Source organism: Sturnira hondurensis, unplaced genomic scaffold (assembly GCF_014824575.4).
Source record: "Sturnira hondurensis isolate 20B ecotype Veracruz unplaced genomic scaffold, ASM1482457v3 Scaffold0021143, whole genome shotgun sequence".
Taxonomy (NCBI): Eukaryota; Metazoa; Chordata; class Mammalia; order Chiroptera; family Phyllostomidae; genus Sturnira; species Sturnira hondurensis.
Genome location: NW_028093774.1, coordinates 24,681,523 through 24,703,478, shown reverse-complemented (window position 1 = coordinate 24,703,478; position 21,956 = coordinate 24,681,523). Strand labels below are relative to the sequence as shown.

Genomic DNA, 21,956 nt, shown 5'->3' with positions numbered 1-21,956 from the left:
GGGCCTCCTGAGCCCAGGCTTGCCCAGCCTGGCCAACCTTGACTTCCACCAAGACCTCCCCAGCATCCTGGACCCCAGCAACGCTAGGCAGCTCTTTTCCTTGAAAACATCAACTACTTCCCTCCTTAGAACCTTTTCTCCTGCTACTTGTACATGCAACCCACACCCTGCCCTGCCTCCTCCTTCCCTGACTCTTAAGGATTTATTCAAAGATTTATCCACCTTCTTTGAGAAGCCTTACCTAACTCTGCGCTGCATTATTTCTTCCTCCGTGCCCCCCCACTTGGTTGGTTTATTTAACACCTGTTCATTTCCTGTCTGCTTTGTGCCCACCAGCCTGTGCTGGCCTTCCAGAATCAATTTAGCCCACCTTGTCTTCTGCCTGAGTGAGCACAGTTCACACGGGATTCTCAATGCCACCAGGGACTGGGGCAGAATCTCAATGACTTCTGGGTCTGTGTCCCTCACCACTGTGTTTTGTACTTTGTCCAAAGTGTCAGATGGAGAGATGGCTTCTGGACTGGGCTCTGCCCACTAATCAGTCGCCTAGCCCTGGTGACTAATTAGTCGCCTCTCTGGGCTCTCTTTTTCCTGGTGAAGTGGTGATGATGGTACCTCAGTGTTGTCCAGGGGACAGTAAGGCAGGATAGAATGAAGCATCACGAAAGCTGGGAGCCCCAGGCCAGTGGAACATGTGAGGTGGTTGTACCCCTCTTCTCCTTTCACCGCTGTGAAGCGGAGCTCTCTTCGAATGTCAAGTGCACTAGTTTCCAATCCCTCCTCAAGGCGGGCCATGGTCGGCTTGGGATCCTAGGCTGGAAAGAATTCCGGTGCAAACTCGACACTTTCCTCTAACCCCACCGCCCCTTCCCAAGGGCTCGCCGACTATAACTTAAACAACGCTCCAGAGCGCAGTTCAAGCACAGCCCCAGATCCGCAGCTCCAACGCCCGGGCCCGGGCCGGGGTCGCGCATCTCCAGACTGTGACTCAGGGCCGCTCCGGCCCAGGGGTGGGTGAAGGTAGTAGGCAGGACAGACCAAGGCCGAGTGGGGGCAGCTGCCGGGCGCTCTGTCTCGGGGCGTTGGGAGTGGAGATTGGCTCTAACCCGTCGCCATTCCGCCGCTGGCGTCTGCCTCTCCCGGCCTTCCTCTCGCGCCTCTTCGCACCCGTGGTGCTTCTCTCCCGGAGCGCAGCTGCCGGGACAGCCGGCGCGGTCTGGAGCTCTGGGCGGGCTCTGCGCGTGAATGAATGGGCCCCCGGGGGACGCGCGCGGGACTGAAGGGCATTAGGACCGTGAGGATCGCTCCGCGCGCCTGTCTCTCCCTATCACCCCCCCACCCTCCACCTCTCTCCTTTTTCTGCTCTGCAGGACTGAGCAGCCGGGAGCGAGCGAAAACAAACAGCTGGGGCTGTGAGCGCCCCCGCCCCAGCCCCTAGAGCTTGCCGGCCCCGGCCCCCACTCCGGGCGCCCGCCCGCCCACCATGAGGAAGATCCGTGCCAATGCCATCGCCATCCTGACCGTAGCCTGGATCCTGGGCACTTTCTACTACTTATGGCAGGACAACCGAGCCCACGCAGCATCCTCAAGCGGCCGGGGCGGGCAGAGGGCCGGCGGGAGGCCGGAGCAGCTCCGCGAAGACCGCACCATTCCGCTTATTGTGAGTCCTCCCTGTGCGCCCAGACAGCCAACAGGGGAACCGCGGCGCGCGTCCTAGACCCGCGCGGTTGCAGAGGGCGCGGGGCCGGGCCGGGGGCTGCGTGCCCGCCGCGCCCTTTCGGCTTTGTATATGTTGGAGCATTCCTGCACGTTGTTATGGCAACCTCCGTAGGGCCAGCGAGGCCAGGGCGCACGGATGGAGGAAGGGTGACAGCGAGTGGGGGTTGGGAGAAAGTGCTGCAAGTTTGGTGGGCCCCGCGTGCGCGAGCTACTGGGAACGTGGCGGCTCTCTCGGCACTGCGCCGCCGGGCTGGGGTGGGGGGTTGCCGGCGCCTCGCCCGCTCGGGAAGGCGGCTGGACCTTGCGCCCAGCGAGCCGGCAGTGGGAACCTCGCGCTGCTAAGCGCGTAGGTGGCCACGCGCACCCCCTCTCCAACCTCCTGGGGCCAAGGACGTGGGGTGGGGGGGATGTTAGGTGAGGCAGGGTCACTGTGGGCTGCGCCCAGCTTTGCGTCACCTTCTTAAGCCCGGGTCAACTTGAACCCGCTTCTTTGACATGGAGTACTCCCCACTAACAGCCCCGGCGTTCTTTGGGTCGGGGAAAGGTCTCATCCTGTACGAACCCATCACCCCATCACGAACAGGTGAGCGTGTATTGTCTGCGGCCGGGCTCGGACATTTCCTTTTATACTGTCAGCCTCGAGAGGTCAAGGCGAGCGGGGAAACAAAGGCGGCAGAGCACGGCTAGGGCCTCGGTAGAGCTGCCGGGGCCCTAGGCGCTCCAGGGACCTGGGTTGGGGCGTGCGGAGCCCCGTTGTCCTGCAGGTGGCGTGCCTGCCACCGCCTCTGCCGGGGCGTGGGGTGAGGGCTCTGTGGCAGGGGCACCTGTTGAGGCCGGAGGCTCCGAGACCCGCGGAGAGGCCGCGCTCCCGCGGACTGCGTTCTTCCGACCCGCCCGGGTGTCGGGAGATATCCGTGGGCAACCGTCGGGACCAACTGCTGGGCGGATGCAGCCTGGCCAGACATGGACCAGGGGGAGGGAAAGCAAAGAGTGGGGCCGAGGGTGGGGGAGCCGACCAGGGCGGCCATTCTGACCTGAAGAGACAAGGGCGGGCGGGGGTGAGGGGGGAAGAGGGAGGGGCTGAGGAGCTCCTGGGGAGATGCAGGTCAGGAGGGCGAGGGCTTGTGCGGAGAATTTGAGATGTTTTTGCAGAGGCAGCTGAGCCCCAAGAATGTGGTTGTGGCAGTGGGGGGTGTCGGTGTGGAATCTCATATTCCCATCCTACTCCAGATTCTGTGTTTTGTTACCCACCCGGGAAGAAGTAAAAATCCCTGCAAAGGAACTGTATTTCCTGGCTTTGCCTGAGATACTTGCCTTGGGGTTTGCTGGTTTTCCCAACCCCTCCCCCCCATTCCCAAACACTGTCTGGTTGAACTCTGGGTGGGGGGGGGGGCGAGCCTGATTAGCAGGAATTTCCCTTTCTGGCCGAGGGTCCCTGTCACTCGGACACTGGTTCCAAAGCACTTGTGGGTGTTTGGACAGAACGCCGATGAGGAATAGCCTCCAGAGTGTTAGGATCCATCGGGGTGGACTGGCAGATTGGAGTGCAACTGGCCCAACCAGTGTGGCCCCAGGTACCCTGGGAGCTGAGCTTCCGCACCAGGGACTCCTCCAAACTGCCCCCTTCTTACATCCAGTCTGGGTCTCAGGGTAGGAGGGCCCAGAGCCGCAGGGGACTGGCAGTCTGGCCAGATGTTCTGTCTTCTGTGGGGGAGGAGGGTCTGAGCTAGAAGAGGAGGGGGAAGGGAGAGAGGAGGGAAAATGGGGTTGGGGGGGAGGGGGAGAGAGCACAGGGAGACTGCTGCTCAGAACCCCAGGCTGGGTCTCATCACATGTGCCTCTGCTGCAGAATCCTGACCTTGCAATCGGACCTCTCCCCTCTCCCGTTTCTCCTCCCAGCCAGAGAAGATCAGCCCGGAAGGCTACTCTACTGGGACTGAGAGCCCCAGGATGGTGTGGGGGGAGGGGCACTGCTGGAGGCACGCAGTACTCCTTTTGAGGGCTGGAAATTGGAGGTCGTGGAGGGGGTTCCAGTGGAACCCGCTCTCACCCTGTCCTGGTTCCTTGGGGCTTTTGACTTGCTGCAGATTAGAAAGGGCTGTGAACTGGAAGCCAACTTTAAAGGGTGAAGGACCCAGGGAGTGGAAGTGGCAGAAGAGAGGGAGAGAGAAAGTTCCTGGGGAGTGAGTGGTAGAACCTTCTTTGGCCACGTAGGGTAGCGGTCAGTCCCCTCCCTGACTTCTTAAGCTTTAGTCCTGGGTGTCTGTTCCATAGTCATCGGTCCCCAGACGCACACTGCCTTTGTCACAGCCTTGTGTTGTATCCCGGTCTTCCAAGGTAGTGCACTTCAGTCATTTGCCCTGTCTCCTCACTGAATGTAAGCTATCACGCAGGGACTATGCAGGAAACCTCCTGGGGCCCCACGTGGATGCACACAGCAAGACGGAAGGACTAGTCAGACGAGTGAAGCGAGATTTCTGCTCATCTCTGCGAGCAGCCAGCGGTCCTAGCTTCGTAGCTCTCTCGTACTTCATTCATTTCCAGCTCCAACCTGACTACCTAATTTAGGAGGTAGGGGATTGCCTATTCTGCTTCTTCAGGAGTTGAACCCTTTGTTTAACTAACTTAAAAGGCGCAGGTGTAGCTGAGGATTGGCTTTCTCCCTGAAATCTGGTTGACGTTTTGCTAGTCTTCTTGCCATTCCCAAACACCTCTCTAGTTGGGCCCAGACACTGCCCGGATTTTCAGCTTCTTAGGGAATGACGTGGCCAGCTCGGCTGACAGTCGATGGGAAAATTCTGGCAGGGGCCGTCATCATCACTCCCCTAAGGAATTAGAGCCGGGTTTCTGAGGGAGGGCCTGGGTGGCAGCGGGGCCAGGAGGCAGCACCGCCTTCACGGTGTCAGGGCTCTCTGAATCCAGCCAAATTGCTTCTGGACCTCAAGGCACTTGTTTGACATTGTGGAGTGTCGACCTGGCAACCATAAGGTCCCGATTTCTAATATTCTGTCCTGCTGTCAGCGCATGTCTCACAAATTTCAATATGGAAAATTGGTCACGGACTCTGCAAAACTGAAGGGAGACACTGGCTGCCTCCTTCGATGGCAGTGTTTGTGATTTCTCCACGCTGTACTTTATGGGGAAGACGGTGGGTTTGGGGACATCCGCTTGAGTCTACATTAAGTGGCACTGGATGCCGTGAAAGCAGGAGGCGAAACAGGCACTGCTGGCCTTCCGGCTTCGGGCCTTGCAGTCGCAGTTGGGAAGGACATTGGTGTCAGGTTTGGGACCCAGGTTTCCTGCATGCGAATTCTCTAACAGGCGTGTGTTAGGTGCTCAGGCCTTATGTGGAAGTGTCACTTTACAGGCCTATTTTAAAAAGACTATCTATTATGGATATTTTAAAGGTAGGTAGACTCATTTGCAACGTCTCCTGTTTGGAACCAGGGAAGTTGTAGGCAAGAGTTTTTCTAAACTGGAGTTTCTTATCCAACAATTGGGATACTGCTGGGTGACCATGGAGAAAATACTTGGCACCTCTGGACCTTGGTTATTCTGTGTGTTAAGTTTGGGTTAAATGACTTCTGTTGACCCTTAGATAAGCTTGTTCATTTCTTGACGTGACTAAATGGCTCTAAGGGACTTCTCCCAAAGGGCACTGTGAGGTGCATGGCTTGTCACCCTCAAGGCTTCGCAGGGACGCCCCTTCCCCAGCAGCAAAGAACACCCGTGGTGGCTTCCTGGCGCTGTTCCCGGAGAGCAGAGGCTTCAGTTAGATCTGTCTAGGTTTATATTTCATTTATAATGTGTGCGTTTTAGAACCGTGGGAATATGATTTGCTTAAATGGCAAAATGATTTTTTAATTAATTTATCTAGGTGCTGCTCACAGAAAGCACAAACACCCACAATCCCTCTCGCCAAATGTTCAGATTGAAAGGACCTGGTTTTCCGTCACCCGGGTCCCATCCTGGGAGTTGGGGACAGACCAGAGGCACCGAGGCCGGTAAGGGCCCTGATGGCCTGAGTCACCTCCCCGGGAGGTCCACGGTGCAAAGGTACAGGATCAGTTGTAGGGTGCGGCTCCTTCCGGTCCCTTATTTCTGTGCCATGACTGCTCCAGGGCTTGGGCCTGGCTTTCTTCTCTGGTAGCGGATTATTGGCTCTGTGAGTGGAGCTCTGAAAGTGCCATCTAAGCCCATGTGGAGGGGCACTGATTGGCAAGGCTGGGCCGAACTCCCTGAGGGACTGTCTTGCTGGAATGGAAGAAACTGCCCTGAGGTTAGAGGTGAGCCTGGATCTGTACAGTTCATTACAGCCAGAAGATTGAAGATTTATTCCCGTCTGCTTCTTGAGACCTGAAACACCTTCCCAGTGAACAGCTGGGCAAAGACACAGGAGGCTAATCAGACAGGCAACCCAAGGCTCCTGGAAAGGAGCAGGAAGCAGCACTTTCAGACGTGAGCCAGTGATGGTTACCCTTGGGCAGTAATTCGGTTCACTGAATCGGACACTGGGTTTGGTGTGGTTATAGACAGTGCGCAGCCCGCTCTGGAAATGGTTTCTAGTGGCTTCGCCTCTCTGAGCACCTGTGGTCTTTGCTGTGCGTCCACCCAGCCTCCATCATCGCTGTCACCTCTGTGACAAATTAAAATTTTTAATTTTTAAATTAAAAATTAAATTAAAATTTAAAATTAAATTTTAATTTTTAATTAAAATTAAAAATTTTAATTCTAGATGAGGCTTGCATTGCATTTCTGTTGGACAGCTCTCATCCTGTAATTACACTTACAGTGGCTGACTCACTGGACGCTTTGACACAGTGTTAGGCGCTTTACAAACTTTGAATCCCCTCAACAACTTGTGAGGAAGGCAGCGTTATCAGGTCCAGTTAATGTAGGCATAAAGTGAGGCTTAGAGAGGTTCAGTGGCTCACCCGTGGCCCAGCAGCTGGTGCGTGCTTCTGAAACTCGGTTTCTGAAGGCCTCTGAAGGCCAGGCAAGTGTCTCATTTCCCTTGGAGCATCATCATCAGGTCAAGAGCTGAATCTGAGGCATCAGCACTTCTTTCCTGGAGCACCTAGAGCAGCACCTGGCTTTGTATTCATTCCATAAACATTTACAGGAGGGGAAACGGCAAAACCATACAGAACAAAATGCTAGCATAGTAAAGTAGGATTATGGGTAATTCCCCTTTCCTATTTTGGCTCTTTCCAACATTGACTGTAATAAGTACCTATTAATGTTGTAACAATAAAGCCAATGAAGATAATCATTTTAAAAACTATTTGTGCCCTGGCTGGTGTAGCTCAGTGGATTGAGCACAGGCCTGGGAAGCGAAGGGTTGCCGGTTTGATTCCCAGTCAGGGCACATGCCTGGGTTGCAGGCAGGGTCCGCAGCAGGGGACACATGAGAGGCAACTACACATGGATGTCTCCCTCCCGCTCTTTCTCCTTCTCTTCCCCTCTCTCTAAAAATAAATAAATAAAATGTTTAAAAAAACTATTTGAAGGCTGAATAAAATCATTCTGGACTCCTGAGCTAATGTGTACACCCCTTAACCATGTCTCCCACTTTTGAATCCCCTGTCAGTGCTTAGCACTGAGCCACCGGAAAAAGCAGGAGGCGTATTTGAATTATTCTGTAGAAACAGAACTGAGGCCACCAGGTAAAAGTTGCAGAGAGAGAGACTTCTTTTGACCAGGAGGAAAACTTTCTCACTGAACCTGCCCAGCACTGAACAGTGCAGAGGCCAACCAGGGTTTTCCTTCACGCTCCCTGTTAGCAGGTCAGTGCTTTCTTCCAACAGCAGTGGGGAGGAGGAGGAGGAAAAAGGCTCCTTGTCCTGGCTGTCTCCTGAGATGTCAGGCAGCTCGCTAACCGAGTCTGAAGTAGTCCAATTATTGCACCGCAGGAGACCTGGCACCTGGGAGGCAGGGCTGGCCCGACACACAGAGCCCAGGGGGGAGGGTGACGAAAAGAAGCCCGTAAGTGCTGCTCTGCTGTCTCCCTGTTTCTTTGGAGCTGCCAAGCAGGAAAGGGGAGGGGGCCATGGCTGGTCAGAGGCAAAGCTGCAGAGTAGGGAGCGCTGGTGCTGGTCATTAGCATCTTTCCTGCTCCTGGGCATGGAGGCCCACGAAGGCTTTTCTGCCTCACTGAGGCCCTTGAGTCTGACATTCCTATATTCCACTTCTTTTTTTATGTCCCTCATCTGGCCTGGGGAGAGTTTGCAGGTAGCCTGTCCTACCTTTCGGGGCCCTGCCCATTGCTTGTCAGGGCAATCTTGAGTAGCAGTGTACCTGAGCAGTGTGTTTGTAGAGCAAAGGAAAATAAAGCAGCCAAATGGAGCAGGAAGATGAGAGAAAGGTGGCCAAGAAAGGCTTCTCTGACAAGATGGTGTTTGAACTGAGGTCCCATGGAAAGAGTGAGCCATACAGGCCCCTAGGGAGAGAGTGTTCCAGCCCAAGCCCAGGGCACCATCTCTGCGTGGGGTGTGCTTGGTGCGCTTGGCTAGGACAGTGTAAGCAAGGGCAGAAGTGGCCCGAGTGGAAGGCCAGATCATTAGGCCTCACAGGCCGTGGTGAAGGCTGCCTCAGAAAGGTCCCTGAGTCATCAGGAAGTGATAAATTACATTCAGTGTATGGACTTGGGACGTCAGGGAACTGTGTCATTCAGTTCAGAACATTTTCCAGCAGTGTGGTCAAATATATTAGTAAGTGTTGGTTCTTAAACAAGTAAACCTAAGTTCTTTGAAAAATATTCTATGGCTGGAACACTTCATTTCTTTATAATGTGAAAGCAATGAGGTACTTGTGTGTGTGCACACACGTCTGTGTGTGTGTGTGTGTTTGTGAAGCTAGTGAGGGGCCATGGAGGGTGCTGGTGGCTGAAGAGATTTACAAGACAAAAGTTAATGGTACTCAGCCCTGGCTGGGTACTCAGTTGGTTAGAGCATCATTCCAATACGCCCAGGTTGAGGGTTCGATCCCCAGTTAGGGCACACTCGTACGAGAATCAGCCAGTGAATGCATGAATAAGTGGCTTGTACAGTTGCCACCATCCACATGTGGCTATTGAGCACTTCGAATGAGGCTAGAGCAATAGGAGGAAATGACTTTTTAATTTTATTTAATGTAGTTGTTTTAATTTAAACCCAGTCACTCATTTCAGTTATTGGAAAACTTTTAGAAGCATTTATAAGAATGTCAATATATGGAATCTATATCTTCAACTGTAAACTTTATGACAGCTCAATTCAGATCAAGTATTTCTGGTGAAAATTTAGTATCTAAGTAGAAATGAGATGTAAGGGTGAAATACATACTGGAATTTAAAGACTTAGTACAAAAGGAAAATGATTAAATTACCCCTGATTAAAAACATATTGTTGATGTATTGAAATGATAATATCTGAACATATTGGACTAAATAAAATATACTATTAATATTACCTCTTTTCTTTTTACTTTTTAAATATGCTAGCAGAAAAATTTTAATTCTAGATGAGGCTTGCATTGTATTTCCGTTGGACAGCTCTCATCCTGATGTGTGTTCACGCCCCTTCTCTAAGGTGCTCAGAGGTCGTCAGTGGGAGGTTATGTATAAAGAATGTGGCTACGTTCCTGGTTTACCTTCTCTCCAGGTTAGTTCTTCCTGGTCCATCTGCCGCTGAGTTCCTAAGTCACCATCATCTATAGCCACGGGACACCTCTCAGCATGGACCCTTGTCCTTGTCCCATCATTAAAACCAAGGTCAAAGTGTTTTGCAGTGTCTTCTCTTTTTAAAATCCCTTTGAAACTCTGGCTGTGGGGACTGGGTTTTCGAGGAGGGGTAAGAGCAGTGGAGGCAGCGAGCCTTTCACTCTCTTGGGAAGAGGGGAGATTAGTTCTAGTCTGTTGCTCTTGGTGTTCATCTTTGTCCTGTTAGAGCCAGGATGACAAATAGGCCTCAGCTCTACTTGGCAGCTCCGAACCTGTGGAAGTGGCAGTCAGGAGGCTGGTGTGAGACAGATTCTGAAGCTGCCTCCAGACTGAGTGGGAAAGAAGCGATTGATTAGCCATGTCTTCGAAGGGCAGGGGAGGGGACTGTAGAACATGTGCTTTGTATTTGCTGATCCTGCATGGATGACGTCTTCCTGGAGTGATTTTGCTCCACCTTAAAGATCTGATTTTTTTAAAAGATTTTATTTATTTATCTTTAGAAGGGAAGGAGAAAGGGAGAAAAACATCAATGTATGGTTGCCTCTCATGTGTCCCCTGCTGGGAACTGGCCTGCAACCCAGGCATGTGCCGTGAATGGAAACCAAACCTCGATCCTTTGGTTTGCAGGCCCGTGCCCAACCCACTGAGCTACACCAGCCAGGGCTGATATGTTTTTTTAAAGTATATTTTATTGATTATGCTATTACAATTGTCCCATTTTTCTCCCCTTTATTCTCTTCCACCCTGCAACCCTGCTTGCTCCAGCACTCCTTGCCCCTTAGTCCATGTCCATGGGTCATATGTAAAAGTTCTTTGGTTTCTCCATTTCCTATACTATTCTTAACCTCCCCATGTCTATTTTGTACCTACCCTTTATGCTTCTTATTCCCTGTATCTTTTCCCCCATTCTCCTCCCTTCCCTTCCCCACTGATAACCCTCCATGTGATCTCCATTTCTGTGATTCTGTTCCTGTTCTAATTGTTTGCTTAGTTTGTTTTTGGTTTTGTTATTGTTTTTTAGGACTGATTGTTGATACTTTCTTGTCATTTTATTGTTCATAGTTTTGATCTTATTTTTGTTAGATAAGTGCCTTTAACATTTCATATAATAAGGGCTCGGTGATGATGAACTCCTTTAACTTGATCTTATCTGGGAAGCACTTTATCTGCCCTTCCATTCTAAATGATAGCTTTGCTGGATAGAGTAATCTTGGATGTAGGTCCTTGCCTTTCATGCCTGGGATACTCCTTTCTAGCCCCTTCTTGCCTGTAAGGTTTCTTTTGAGAAATCAGCTGACAGTCTGATGGGAATTCCTTTGTAGATAACTGTCTCCTTTTCTTTTGCTGCTTTTAAGATTCTCCCCATCTCGGGTAACTTAATTATGATGTGTCTTGGTATGTTCCTCCTTGGGTTTCTCCATGCTGGAGAATAAAGACCTGATTATGTTGTAAGATGTTGACCCATTTGAAGAAGCAGGGAGGAGGCTTGTGTTGAATCAGCAGATGTGCAGAGGGAATACTGATCATCTCCATGGATCAGAACCCTGACTAAGGAGATGTGCTAAGGGTTTTTTTTTTTAAATATTTTATTTATTTATCTTTAGAGGGGAAGGGAAGGAGAGAGGGAGAGAAACATCAATGTATGGTTGCCTTTCATGCGTCCCCTGCTGGGAGTTGGCCTGCAGGGAACTGGCCTGCAACCTAGGCATGTGCCCTGACTGGGAATCGAACCGCGATCGTCTGGTTCGCAGGTCCGCGCTCAATCCACTGAGCTACACCAGCCAGGGCGAGATGTGCTAAGGGTTTTAAAACATTGTGCAAACCTTTTGAAAACTCGGTGGAGGTGAGTTGCCTGTGGTCAGGGACCAGCCTACTGGTGGCATGGGAGGTGGTTAGAGCTGAAACCCAAGGAGAAGGAAAGGAACCTGGAAGATCTGGGGGAAGAAAAGAAGGTTGGCTTTTGTTTGTTTCTTTCCTTCTTCCTCCCTTAAAATTGTTCTCAGTGAATTTGAGAACATTTCTTGCTTTTTGGTGCCACCACTCTGGTTATGGCAGCATGAGGTAGTGGTTATGGGCACAGTGGCTGGAGCCTGAGTGTCACGGTTCGTGTTTCAGCTCTGCCACTTACTAGCAAGTTATTTAAGCATTCTGTGCCTCGGTTATCCTGCCTATAAAATGGAGATACTAGTAGTTCCTGTTTTAGATGGTTGCTATGAAGATTAAGTGAATTAATTCACATAAAGTATTTAGAATAGTGCCTATCCCTGCCTGGATGGCTCAGTTGGTTGGAGTGTCATCCCGTACAACAAAAGGTTGTGGGTTCGATTCCCGGTCAGGGCATACACCTAGGTTGCAAGTTTGATCCCCGGTTGTCGCATATAGGGGAGGCAACTGATTGATATTTCTCTCTTTCCTTGATGTCTCTCTCTCTCTCTCCCTTTCTGTCTCTCTAAAATCAATAAAACATATCCTCGGGTGAAGATAAAAAATAAGAGTGGTGCCTAGCACATGTTAAGTGCTATACTAGCACTAGTATGCAAATTAGTAATAACAATATAACTTGTCATTATTTGTTAACTTGTACATGTTTAATGCTGCATAACAAATCACCTTAAAATTTAATTGAAAAAAAAAACAGATTGCCGGCCAAAATGGAAGCATAGGTAGACACATTGTGCCTCCTTAAACTACCAAAAGTAGGACAACAACAAATTTAGAAACAAAAAACAACCAGAACTGACAAAAAATCGAACTGTATGGAAGTTCGATAACTAAGGAGTTAAAGAAGAAACATTCATTCAGACCTCCCGGTAGGAGGGGCGGAGATGGGCAGCCAGATAGAGAGGATTCGCGGCAAGGCAGAGGCCGGAGGGCTGGGGGGTCCCGCATTTGCGTGCATATAAACCAGGAGGAATAACTGGGGAGTGGTACAGACTGCACAAACCAGGGCTCCAGCTCGGGGAAATTAAACCTCAAAGCCTCTGACTAAAAATACCTGGGGGTGTTGAGGCCGCAGCTGGAGAAACTCCCAGCCTCACAGGAGAGTTCGTTGGAGAGTCCCACAGGGTCCCAGAACGTACACAAGCCCACCCACCGGGGAATCAGCACCAGAAGGGCTCAATTTGCTTGTGGAAAGCAGGGGAAGTGACTGAAAACCGACAGAGAACTGAGCAAGTGGCATTGTTCCCACAGTAACATGGGTTGCCCTGCCCTGGTACGCACCGAAGACCCCACCCCTTACTATGTAACAGGCATGTGAGACCCCCCCAAAAAAGGCCCAAATGAAAGAACAGATCAAAGCTCCAGAAAAAAATACAACTAAGCGACAAAGAGATAGCCAACCTATCAGATGCACAGTTCAAAACACTGGTAATCAGGATGCTCAGAGAACTGGTTGAATATGGTTTCAAAATAGAGGAAAAGGCAAAGGCTATGAAAAGTGAAATAAAGGAAAATGTACAGGGAACCAACAGTGAAGGGAAGGAATTGAGGACTCAAATCATTGGTTTGGAGCAGAAGGAAGAAATAAACTGTCAATCAGAACAGAATGAAGAAACAAGAATAAAAAAAGAAGGAGGAGAGGTTTAGGAGCCTCCAGGACTTTAAATGTTCCAACATCCACCTCAGAGGGGTGCTGGAAGGAGAAGAGGAAGAGCAACAAGTGGAAAACTTAGTTGAAAAATAATGAAGGAGAACTTCCCCAATCTGGTGAAGGAAATAGACTTCCAGGAAGTCCAGGAAGCTCAGAGAGTGCCAAAAAGAAGTTGGACCCAAGAAGCACACAGGAAGACATCATAGTTACATTACCCAAGATTAAAGATAAGGAGAGAATCTTAAAAGCAGCAAAAGAAAAGAAGACAATTACCCACAAAGGAGTGCCCATCAGACTGTCAGCTGATTTCTCAAAAGAAAGTTTACAGTCAAGAAGGGGCTGAAAAGAAGTATTCCAAGTCATGAAAGGCAAGGACCTACATCCAAGATTACTCTATCCAGCAAAGCTTTCATTTAGAATGGAAGGACAGATAAAGTGCTTCCCAGATAAGATCAAGTTAAAAGGAGTTCATCATCACCAAGCCCTTATTATATGAAATGTTGCCCTGGCCGGGTGTAGCTCAGTGGATTGAGTGCTGGCCTGCGAACTAAAAGGACTGAGGTTCAATTCCCAGTCAGGCTACATGCCTGGGTTGCAGGCCAGTCCCCAGTGGGGGACACACAAGAGGTAATCATACATTGATATTTCTCTCCCTCTCTCCTTCCCTTCCCTTCTAAAGATAAATGAATAAAATCTTTATAAAAATATGAACAGTAAAATGACAACAAACTCACAACTATTAGCAACCGAACCATTAAAAAAATAAAAAGCGAAGCAAACAACTAGAACAGGACTAGATTCACAGAAACGGAGATCACATGGAGGGTTATCAGCAGGGGGGAGTGGGGGCGGGGAGAAAGGGCGAAAAGTTACAGGGAATAAGAAGCATAAAGGGTGGGTACAAAATAGACAGGGAGAAGTTAACAATAGTATAGGAAATGGAGAAGCCAAAGAACTTACATGTATGACGCATGGACATGAACTAAAAGGAGGGGAATGCGTGTGGGAGGCGGTGTGCAGGGCACAGGGGAATAAGGGGGGAAATGGGACAACTGTAATAGCATAATCAATAAAATATATATATTTAAAAAAAACAATACTCATTCATTCTCTCTTGTGTCTGTGGGTCACATATTTGGGAGTGGCTTGGCTGGGTGGTCCTGGCTCGGGGTTTCTCAGTGCAGTTGCGGCCAGATGTCAGCTGGGGCTGCAGTCATGGAAAGTGTCGAAGGTGGCCGTCTCACGTGGCTGGCAGGCTGGTGCTGGCTGTTGTCAGGAGGCCTCGGTTCTTCACCTGTGGGCCTCTTCACAGGCCTGATTGAGTGTCTTCATGCTGTGGGGGCTGGCTTCCTCCAGGGCAGGCACTCCAGCAGACAAAGGGAGATATTGCAAAGCCTGCTTGACTTAATCTGGGAAGTCCCATTAGCAAAGCAGCGATGTGGTCTGATTACATCCTGAGAGACCTGCTGTGACTGCAGGTTTGAGACAGAAGGGGGACGGCAGCCCTTTGTGATCGCCTGATACTTGCTAGGAGATTGCCAGTTGTGTTCCACTTCCTTTTCCTTGAGACTGTCACAGCTGGCTTGTGACCTGAATATTACTACCCCCATTTCACAGATAAGGGGTCTGACCCAGGGAGGGCAGCTTACCTGCCGCCAGGGCCAGAGCTCAGCCAGATCTCAGCCAGGTTTTCCTGGCACCACAGTCTGCAGAGATGCCAGCTTCTCAGGATGCCCTGATAGCCCAGCTTTTGAGGGGAAAACAGACTTTGTGAAGAGTTGAATTTCCTTATTTCTTGAATTCAGGGTGGAAAGCCTAAAAAGGTGAAGAAGTATTCACAGGTTAGACAAAGGAGTCGGGTGGGGATTGGAGCTGGAGGGAAGATCCAGGGGTCAGGGTGAAGATTGGAGGGTTTTATGGACCAGAAGGATGTGGCGTGCAGAGTCCTGCAGTTGGTGTAGGCTCTCCAAATTAGCAGAACCTCTGAGGTCAGGGGATGTCTTGGTGTTACTTCAGCTCCAGAGAGTCCAGCGCAAAGGAGTCTGGCCCCCTCTACCTGGGCTAGATTGCCTTGCAGAAGTAAAATAAACGAACTAGATCAATATGTATCAGCATGGATGGAGCTTAAAAACATGATGTTAGTGGGGGAGAAAAACCCGATTGCAGATCATTTAGTATAATAAACACATTTATGCAAATTAGAACAATACAAAACTGTTGTGTCTATTGTTCCCGGACGCGTGTGTCTGCATGCATATATACATTTCAAAGTACAGCAATGGACCAGACAGGATGCCCAGCACATGGGAACGGTGCTAGAGAAAGATGGGGGAGTGGACCAAAGGGGAGTTTGGCTTTATTTGTAACATTTTATTTCAGTTGTTTAAAAGAGAGAGACTTAAAGCTAATCTGACAAAATGTTAACAAGCTGTGAATTCTGATGGCAGTCCAGGTGAGTGTTAGTCTTTGTACTTTTTGGAATTAAAAAAATCCTTACATCTAAAAACACTTTAAAAGGAAAGAAAGAGCTGCTGCCCCAAGGTTGCCAGGTCTGAACTGCATGAAAATGGAGCCTGAGGGTCGTGGAGGACCGCAGGCAAGGTTCCTGCTCCCCCAGCCTTCCGCAGAGCCTGCCTCCCGCCCGGCACTGCTTCATTTCCCTGGAGGACAGTAAAGCAATTCTCGGTGCTCGTGTGTGGAGAGGGGAAATCCACTTCAGCCCGTACCTCGTGAGGTTTGTGAGGTCTCACTCAAAGCCCCCAGTTGAATCCCTAGAGCAGGAGGGAGGGAAAGGACGAGAGGAGAAGCGGGGCAGTTCCAAAGCTCAGGGACCCCAGTGCTCTGTGTATCTGCCCTCCCCACTCTCAGGTGCTCAGTGAGCGCAGCCGTGGAAGTCTGTCTTCTTTGTTCCAGCAGGGTATGTGGTCGTGACAGCTGACCAGCCCAGCCCTCCATCCTCATGGGCTCCATGCGCCCATGTGACCCTGGGAGACGTGACTTGCTCAAACACAATGACATCTCTCTCCCTTCTCCCGAGATGCAGGCCTGTGGCATTTCCGAGTCCTGATAACTCACAGGCCTGGGCAGCCCTGGGCAGTCCCCTACCATCGCAGACACAGTCCTCTGCCCGAGGATGGGCATGCTCAGTAGGAGCTGAGCCTGTCCCCAGGGCCTGTCTAAACCCCAAGACATCATGAAGAATATTAGAGAAATGATATTCATTCTGAAATTACTTCCTGCTGGTACCAGGGTACCCAGAGCACTTCAAAGACCAAGTGTTAGGACTATTAATTCTCATAAGTTACCTGATGGGGTTTGCCCCCAAGGACCTCTGAGAGACATCAGAATTGACAAAGATTATATCCACACTAGCCGTTTTTTTTTCCCTTTACATGCAGACAGTTCAAGCTGCTTGGTGAGGTTCCATACCCTTCAGAGGGGCTCAGAACCTGGGCCCCCTTATCATTTAAAGGCAATTCCCTGTGCCGTTGCCTTGCTCACTGCTGCCTGGACACAGTGTTGTGCATTAGAGCACACAGGCCTGGAGGCAGCCAGGCCTGGGTTTGAATCCCGACTCCTGAACCAAAGCCTGGGCTCAGGCAGGTGAGGAGCTTGGTTTAATATTCCAGGAAGCTTTTCCAGGAAGTTTTATGCTAGGAAAAATAGGATGGTGGTCATCACAAGGAGTAAGACCATGGACTCAGGAGTCTAAATGCTGGGTTCAGATGTAGCTCCACTACTTACCAGCTGTGTGACCTTGGGCAAGTTACTTAACCTTTCTGTGCCTCAGTACCTACATCACAGAGTAGTTACAAGGGTTTGATTATTTACTAAAAGTGGTGCTATTGGTGTGGGGCCTGGCACTTCAGAAGTGCTGCCTTAATTATGTTATCATTATCCCTGTGAATTCTCAGCTTCTCTGTGCTCTGTCTTTATTCATTTAAGTTACTGTAAATTCATTAAGGACCTACTGTGCATCGGGAACTCTGCAGGGTGCCAGGGAATCAAAGGTGAACAAGACATCCCGGCCCCTGTCCTCAGTGCTTACACTGTGCTGGGGGAGTAGATGACGACAAAGGCATGGATTCATACCTGGGAGGAGGTACCTAAGAAGAAAGATTCCCCTTTGCCATGCTCCTTCCGGTTTGGAAAAATGGACTCCTACCTTGAGGTGCTCATGCCTGCCCTGCTGTACCATCTCTTTGACCCTCTCCTGGGACTAGAATCACCTTAACTTCCAGAGGTTGCAGGGGCAGTGGAGACCTGGAGCTCTTCCTTATCGCTCCTCTCACTGCGGGTCCTCAGGGGAGGGTGCCTGCTCTGCAGCCCAGGGAACAGGGAGCAGAGATGCCGTCTCCGTGCCTGTGTTGGGGCTGTCCTGCCACCGTCCCCCCTCCAGGGGCTCTGGCCGTCTTCATCAGCAAGGACAGATGAAGGAACACAGGTGTGTTGGGAGCAGGGTTGGAGCAACAGGATTGTTCTGGCAGATGCCACGGCACCTGGAAGGGTCGAAGAGAGGAGCCCCCTGCCCTGGGTCAGCGAATGCGCCCTGCCTGGCATTTTTCACTGGCGGTGATGGTGGAAACCAGAGTAAGGAGATTCTTTATATGTGGGCTGCTCGTGTGTGACAAGTGCTCCAGGACAGAAAACTTGCCACCACACCCTGCCTGTGACACTGGGACCCCACCCCCGCCCCGCACCCAACTCAGCACCTGCTCAGGCATGTCAGCCCTCAACCAGCAAAACGCTGGGACTCAGTCCCTTAGTACGGTGAGCTCTGGTGCCACAGCTTATTGCGAACCCGGGCGATTTCCACCCCTGTTCTGTGTCTGTTTCCTCAACTACAAAGTGGGGACAATGAGAGGAGAGTGCCTGGAGAAGACCGCCGTGGGGCCCAGCTGGCTTGAGGCATTGAAGCAGACTGTATTGGGCTTGGCTTTGTGAGGTTGATGTCATTTATTATTGTGTTATTTTCCAGGGACAGTTAGGTCATGCCTAGAGCCCATCCTACGTGGAAGTTGGATGGCTCTCACTAAAGAAAGATTCTTTCATTTTCATCTCAGCTCTCGTGTGTCCTGTCACCTGCATTTCCATTTTAGGGGGGCTGTTGTAGCTGCCCATCCATGTTACCCCAGACGTTCCAGGCCTGAATCTGCTGCTGCAAATGAAGGAAACCGAGGCCCCCTCGCCCATCCCTCCCACAGGGGCCGTGTCCCTCTCAAACGCCCCACGTTCCTCACTAGCTCTGGCTTCCCTGTACTTTCGTATGTGGCCCTCGATCGTGGTGACCCAGCCCGCACTCTATCTTGTGGCCTTCAGCTCAGGGTCCTTGCCCAGCTAGGGCAGTCTCTCCATTTCCCACCTCCTAAGAGAGTCTCTGGTTGGCCCACTCATCCTGCTGAGCCCAGCCACAGAGGTTAAAGGTCACTAGTGAACAGCTGGATGGACCACTTTTGGATCAGGTGCCCACCCTGGTTGAACAGTTTTGGCCAAGTGATCAGAATCAGGGGGCACAGAACACAGACTCTAGAACAGCAGGCCTAGGTGGAGGGGGCGGGGCAGAGTCCCTTAAAAGGGGGTGGACAAGGGAACTCTCTGGCATAATGTTAATGTTCTATTTCCTGGGAGGGATTTAGATTACACAGATGTATGAATGTGTCAAAATTCACCTAAAGGTACTCATAAGCTTTGTCCATTTTACATCTCCTCCCACACACAAAACCTTAAACAAATTTTGAACTCCAGTTAATGATATGCATGTTGAAGTGTTTAGGGGTGAAGTATGCTGAGGTCTACAGCTTCCTTTGAAATACGCCAAAAAATTAAGGTGGACTGATTGATGGATGAAAGAGTGGATAGAGAGGTGGGTATATGATAAATCGAATATAGCAAGACACTAATGGTAAAGTCTAGGTGGTAGATGTGTGAGTGTTTATTGTATAATTCTTCCAGCACGTTTAAAGATGTTTGTAATAAGCCCTGGCTGATGTGCCTCAGTGGATTGAGTGCCAGCCTGAGAACCAAAAGATCACCAGTTCAATTCCCAGTCAGGGCACTTGCCTGAGTTGCAGGCCAGGTCCCCAGTTGGGGGCGTGTGAGAGACAACTAATCGATGTTTCTCTCTTTCCCCCTCCTTTCCTTTCTCTCTAAAAATAAATTCTTTTTTAAAAAATAAAAATGCTTATAACAAAACGTGAAGTTTTAATTAAAAAAGAAAGGCAGGTAACTGACTGCCGCCAGCTCAACATGGTTTGCTCTCTCTCCAGTCAAAAACCGCAGGACGCCAGTGCCCTGGGCTGGCTACAGAACGCTCAGCATCTCTTGACCAGTTTTGAGATGAGTTGATTAATAATGGAGAGCGTCTCCAGGATGTGCGAGTCACTCACCACTCCTGGTTTTCCAGATCAAGTCCCCGCACCACTCCAGGTCGCCAGGAAGTGGCACACCCAACCGTGATTTGTGGTTTTGCTCACTGTTGGAGAGCCTTTGCAGAATCAGGGCTCTGCTGCCATGCCCTCGCTTACGCAGAGCCCCCTTCAGCCTCTTGATACGATCGCCGGTGGTATCGTTTTCATGTTTCATTGTGTGAGGATCCCCAAGAGAAAAATCACCATCCCCAAGGGGACCTCAGGGCTGGTCACCATTGCAGGCCTGGCAGGGTGGGCCTCTCCAAGGTGCTCAGTGAGAGTTCACTGTCCTAATACAAGCAAGAGCAGAGAGCAGAATCCAGTGCAGAAAAGAAGGATCTCTCTCCTGACAGATGGGTAAGCTTTCATTTAGCCAACAGTGAGAACTAAGCAGCACACCGTGCTTTCTTTTCGGCAGAGCAATTACACCTGCTGCAGTGGCCTGAGGCCCCTCACTGGTAGTTGGCAGGTATCCATTCGCTCCCTTCCAACACTGAATTTCTTGCCTTCTTGTGTTTAATGATACTGGGAATGTATAGTAAATAAATGGATAGGAGTCAAGTCCCATTCTTTCATTTTGCCATTGAGGAAAATGACTCAGAGAGGTTGAGTGAATTGCCTGAAGGTGAACAGCAATCTGCCCAGCAGCAGAGTCAACACAGCTCCTGCCTGGAAGCAGGGGGTCCCAGACCTGCTTCCTGGACCACAGTTCCTCTTGCATTCACATCTGAGATGATGCATCTGCCTGAGAGTGAGATCCACTAACTGAAAATCCTAACTGCAGGGCCCAAATCCAGTAGAAAATTCTCCATTTGATCTCATCCGGGCATTGAGTGACTAATTCTGAGCACTCGAAGAGAGCTCTCCACAGCAACGCGAACTCTGAATTGTCCCTGGAGTCTCCTATGTCCTGAAAGACTTTGGAGCCAAGAAACCAAAATGTTTCTTGGAACCAGTGATCCTGCAAGTCCAAAGCAAACTAGCAAAAGTGTCTGCCACTGCCTCTCTCAAGTTCCCACAACCTGCTTTCCAGCAGGAACTGGAAGAAAGGTCTGCAGACTCTGAGGAAATGTAGACACCTGGGAGCCTAATTTACAGGGGAGAAAACGACAGAGAGAGGGTCACTTGTTTAAAGTCACACAGTTTGTTTCTTAGTTGGCAGGTGAGGGCTGCCAGGCCTCCTGGCCGTAACTTCCCAGTATACCCTGCTGCCCCTTTGGAAAGCCACAGGACATTTGTTCTTCATTAAGGCAAACCATTATGCCATCGGAATAAATTGAGAGCCAGCTGCGAAGAAGCCTCGGTGGTGAATGAAGTAAGTGGAGAGGCTCCCAGACCCAACCCACACCAACACGTTGGGCCCACGAGACCACAACACTCCTGCCGGTAACGCCAGCATCTGTGTGTCTCTGAGGCCCAGCAGGGCCAGCACTGCCTGCGTTCTGCTGCACTGAGCGAGTGCCCGGTCTGGCCGGTGAGTGGTGTCCCCAGACCCGCTGGTTTACCCCCTGGAATCACTCGGAGATAGTGAGGTGCGGGGGACCTTCACAGGGTACGTCCTCAAGGACCAGAAGGTTCCAATAGGTTTCCACCAACCCAGAAGTCGGTGGATTGGAAATTAGTCAGTGTCCATAACATCGGAAACTGGAAAAACTCAGCCCAGGGTCTGGAAAGTCGGCCCCCAGGAAATGAGAGCGTGCTCACATTCGAGTCTGATAATCCTGGGTACAGAGGCCCAGGGCAGCAGTGGATAGACATCCTTTCACTGTTTTCCTCTGGGGCCAGTGAGGGAGGGATGCTGTGGTCTAGAGGATCTGGAGAGGCCGAGAACGGCTGAGCCGGTGTGGAAGTCAGTGCTTTGGCAGGGCCACCGTTTTGGAGTCTGGTTAAATTAACATGACCAAATTACATCTTCGGGGACTGAATTGCTAGGATACCTGGTACACTAGAAACCAGCTGCTTCAGGTGGTCAAAACTTCTGAAATCTTCACTTTGCTAGAATGCTTAGACTCTGAAGTTCTCTGTTGCTGTTCTCAAGCCTAAAGCCTGGGAGGGCCTTCTTGGCCCAGCTTAAGTCCTGTGTTTGCGCTTTGGTGGGAAGAAAGGGGATTTCTTCAAAGGAGCCTCCAGGGACCCTCTGCTTCTGTGTGATATCGATGATGCTCGGGGGAGTCCTTTGATTCACCCTGCAAATGAGGTTGCCCTCAGAGACAAGAGACAATTCCCTAATAGAAAACCAGGTGCTCTTTGGGAGAGAAAATGGATGCTGGGTTTCCCCAAACAGAAGCTGTTGTTTATGCCCTATGTAGAAATTGTTCTGGGACATTTCTACTAATTAATTTAACAAACATATGCTCTGTTGGTCAAAGTCAATGTTCTAATGTGTAAGATTTTTATTTTTTATTAAAAGAATTTATTTTTAGATAGAGGGGCAGGGAGAGAGAAAGAGGGAAAGATCAATGTGTGACTGCCTCTGGTGCGCCCTCTGCTGGGGATCTGGCCCACAACCCAGGCATGTGCCCTGATGGGGATTTGAACC

The 21,956-nt window shown here is 50.4% G+C and overlaps 1 protein-coding gene across 1 annotated transcript in view; it reads left to right on the top strand.

Annotated features, from left to right (window-relative positions):
* The first annotated feature begins 1,173 nt into the window (after positions 1-1,173).
* The window catches only part of GALNT16 (polypeptide N-acetylgalactosaminyltransferase 16), an 82,317-nt gene continuing 61,534 nt past the window's right edge, over positions 1,174-21,956 (top strand). The window contains exon 1 of the mRNA XM_037031490.1: positions 1,174-1,660. Within this exon, the coding sequence (XP_036887385.1) occupies positions 1,484-1,660 (177 nt within the window). The 5' untranslated portion in view covers positions 1,174-1,483. The remainder of the gene's footprint in view (positions 1,661-21,956) is intronic.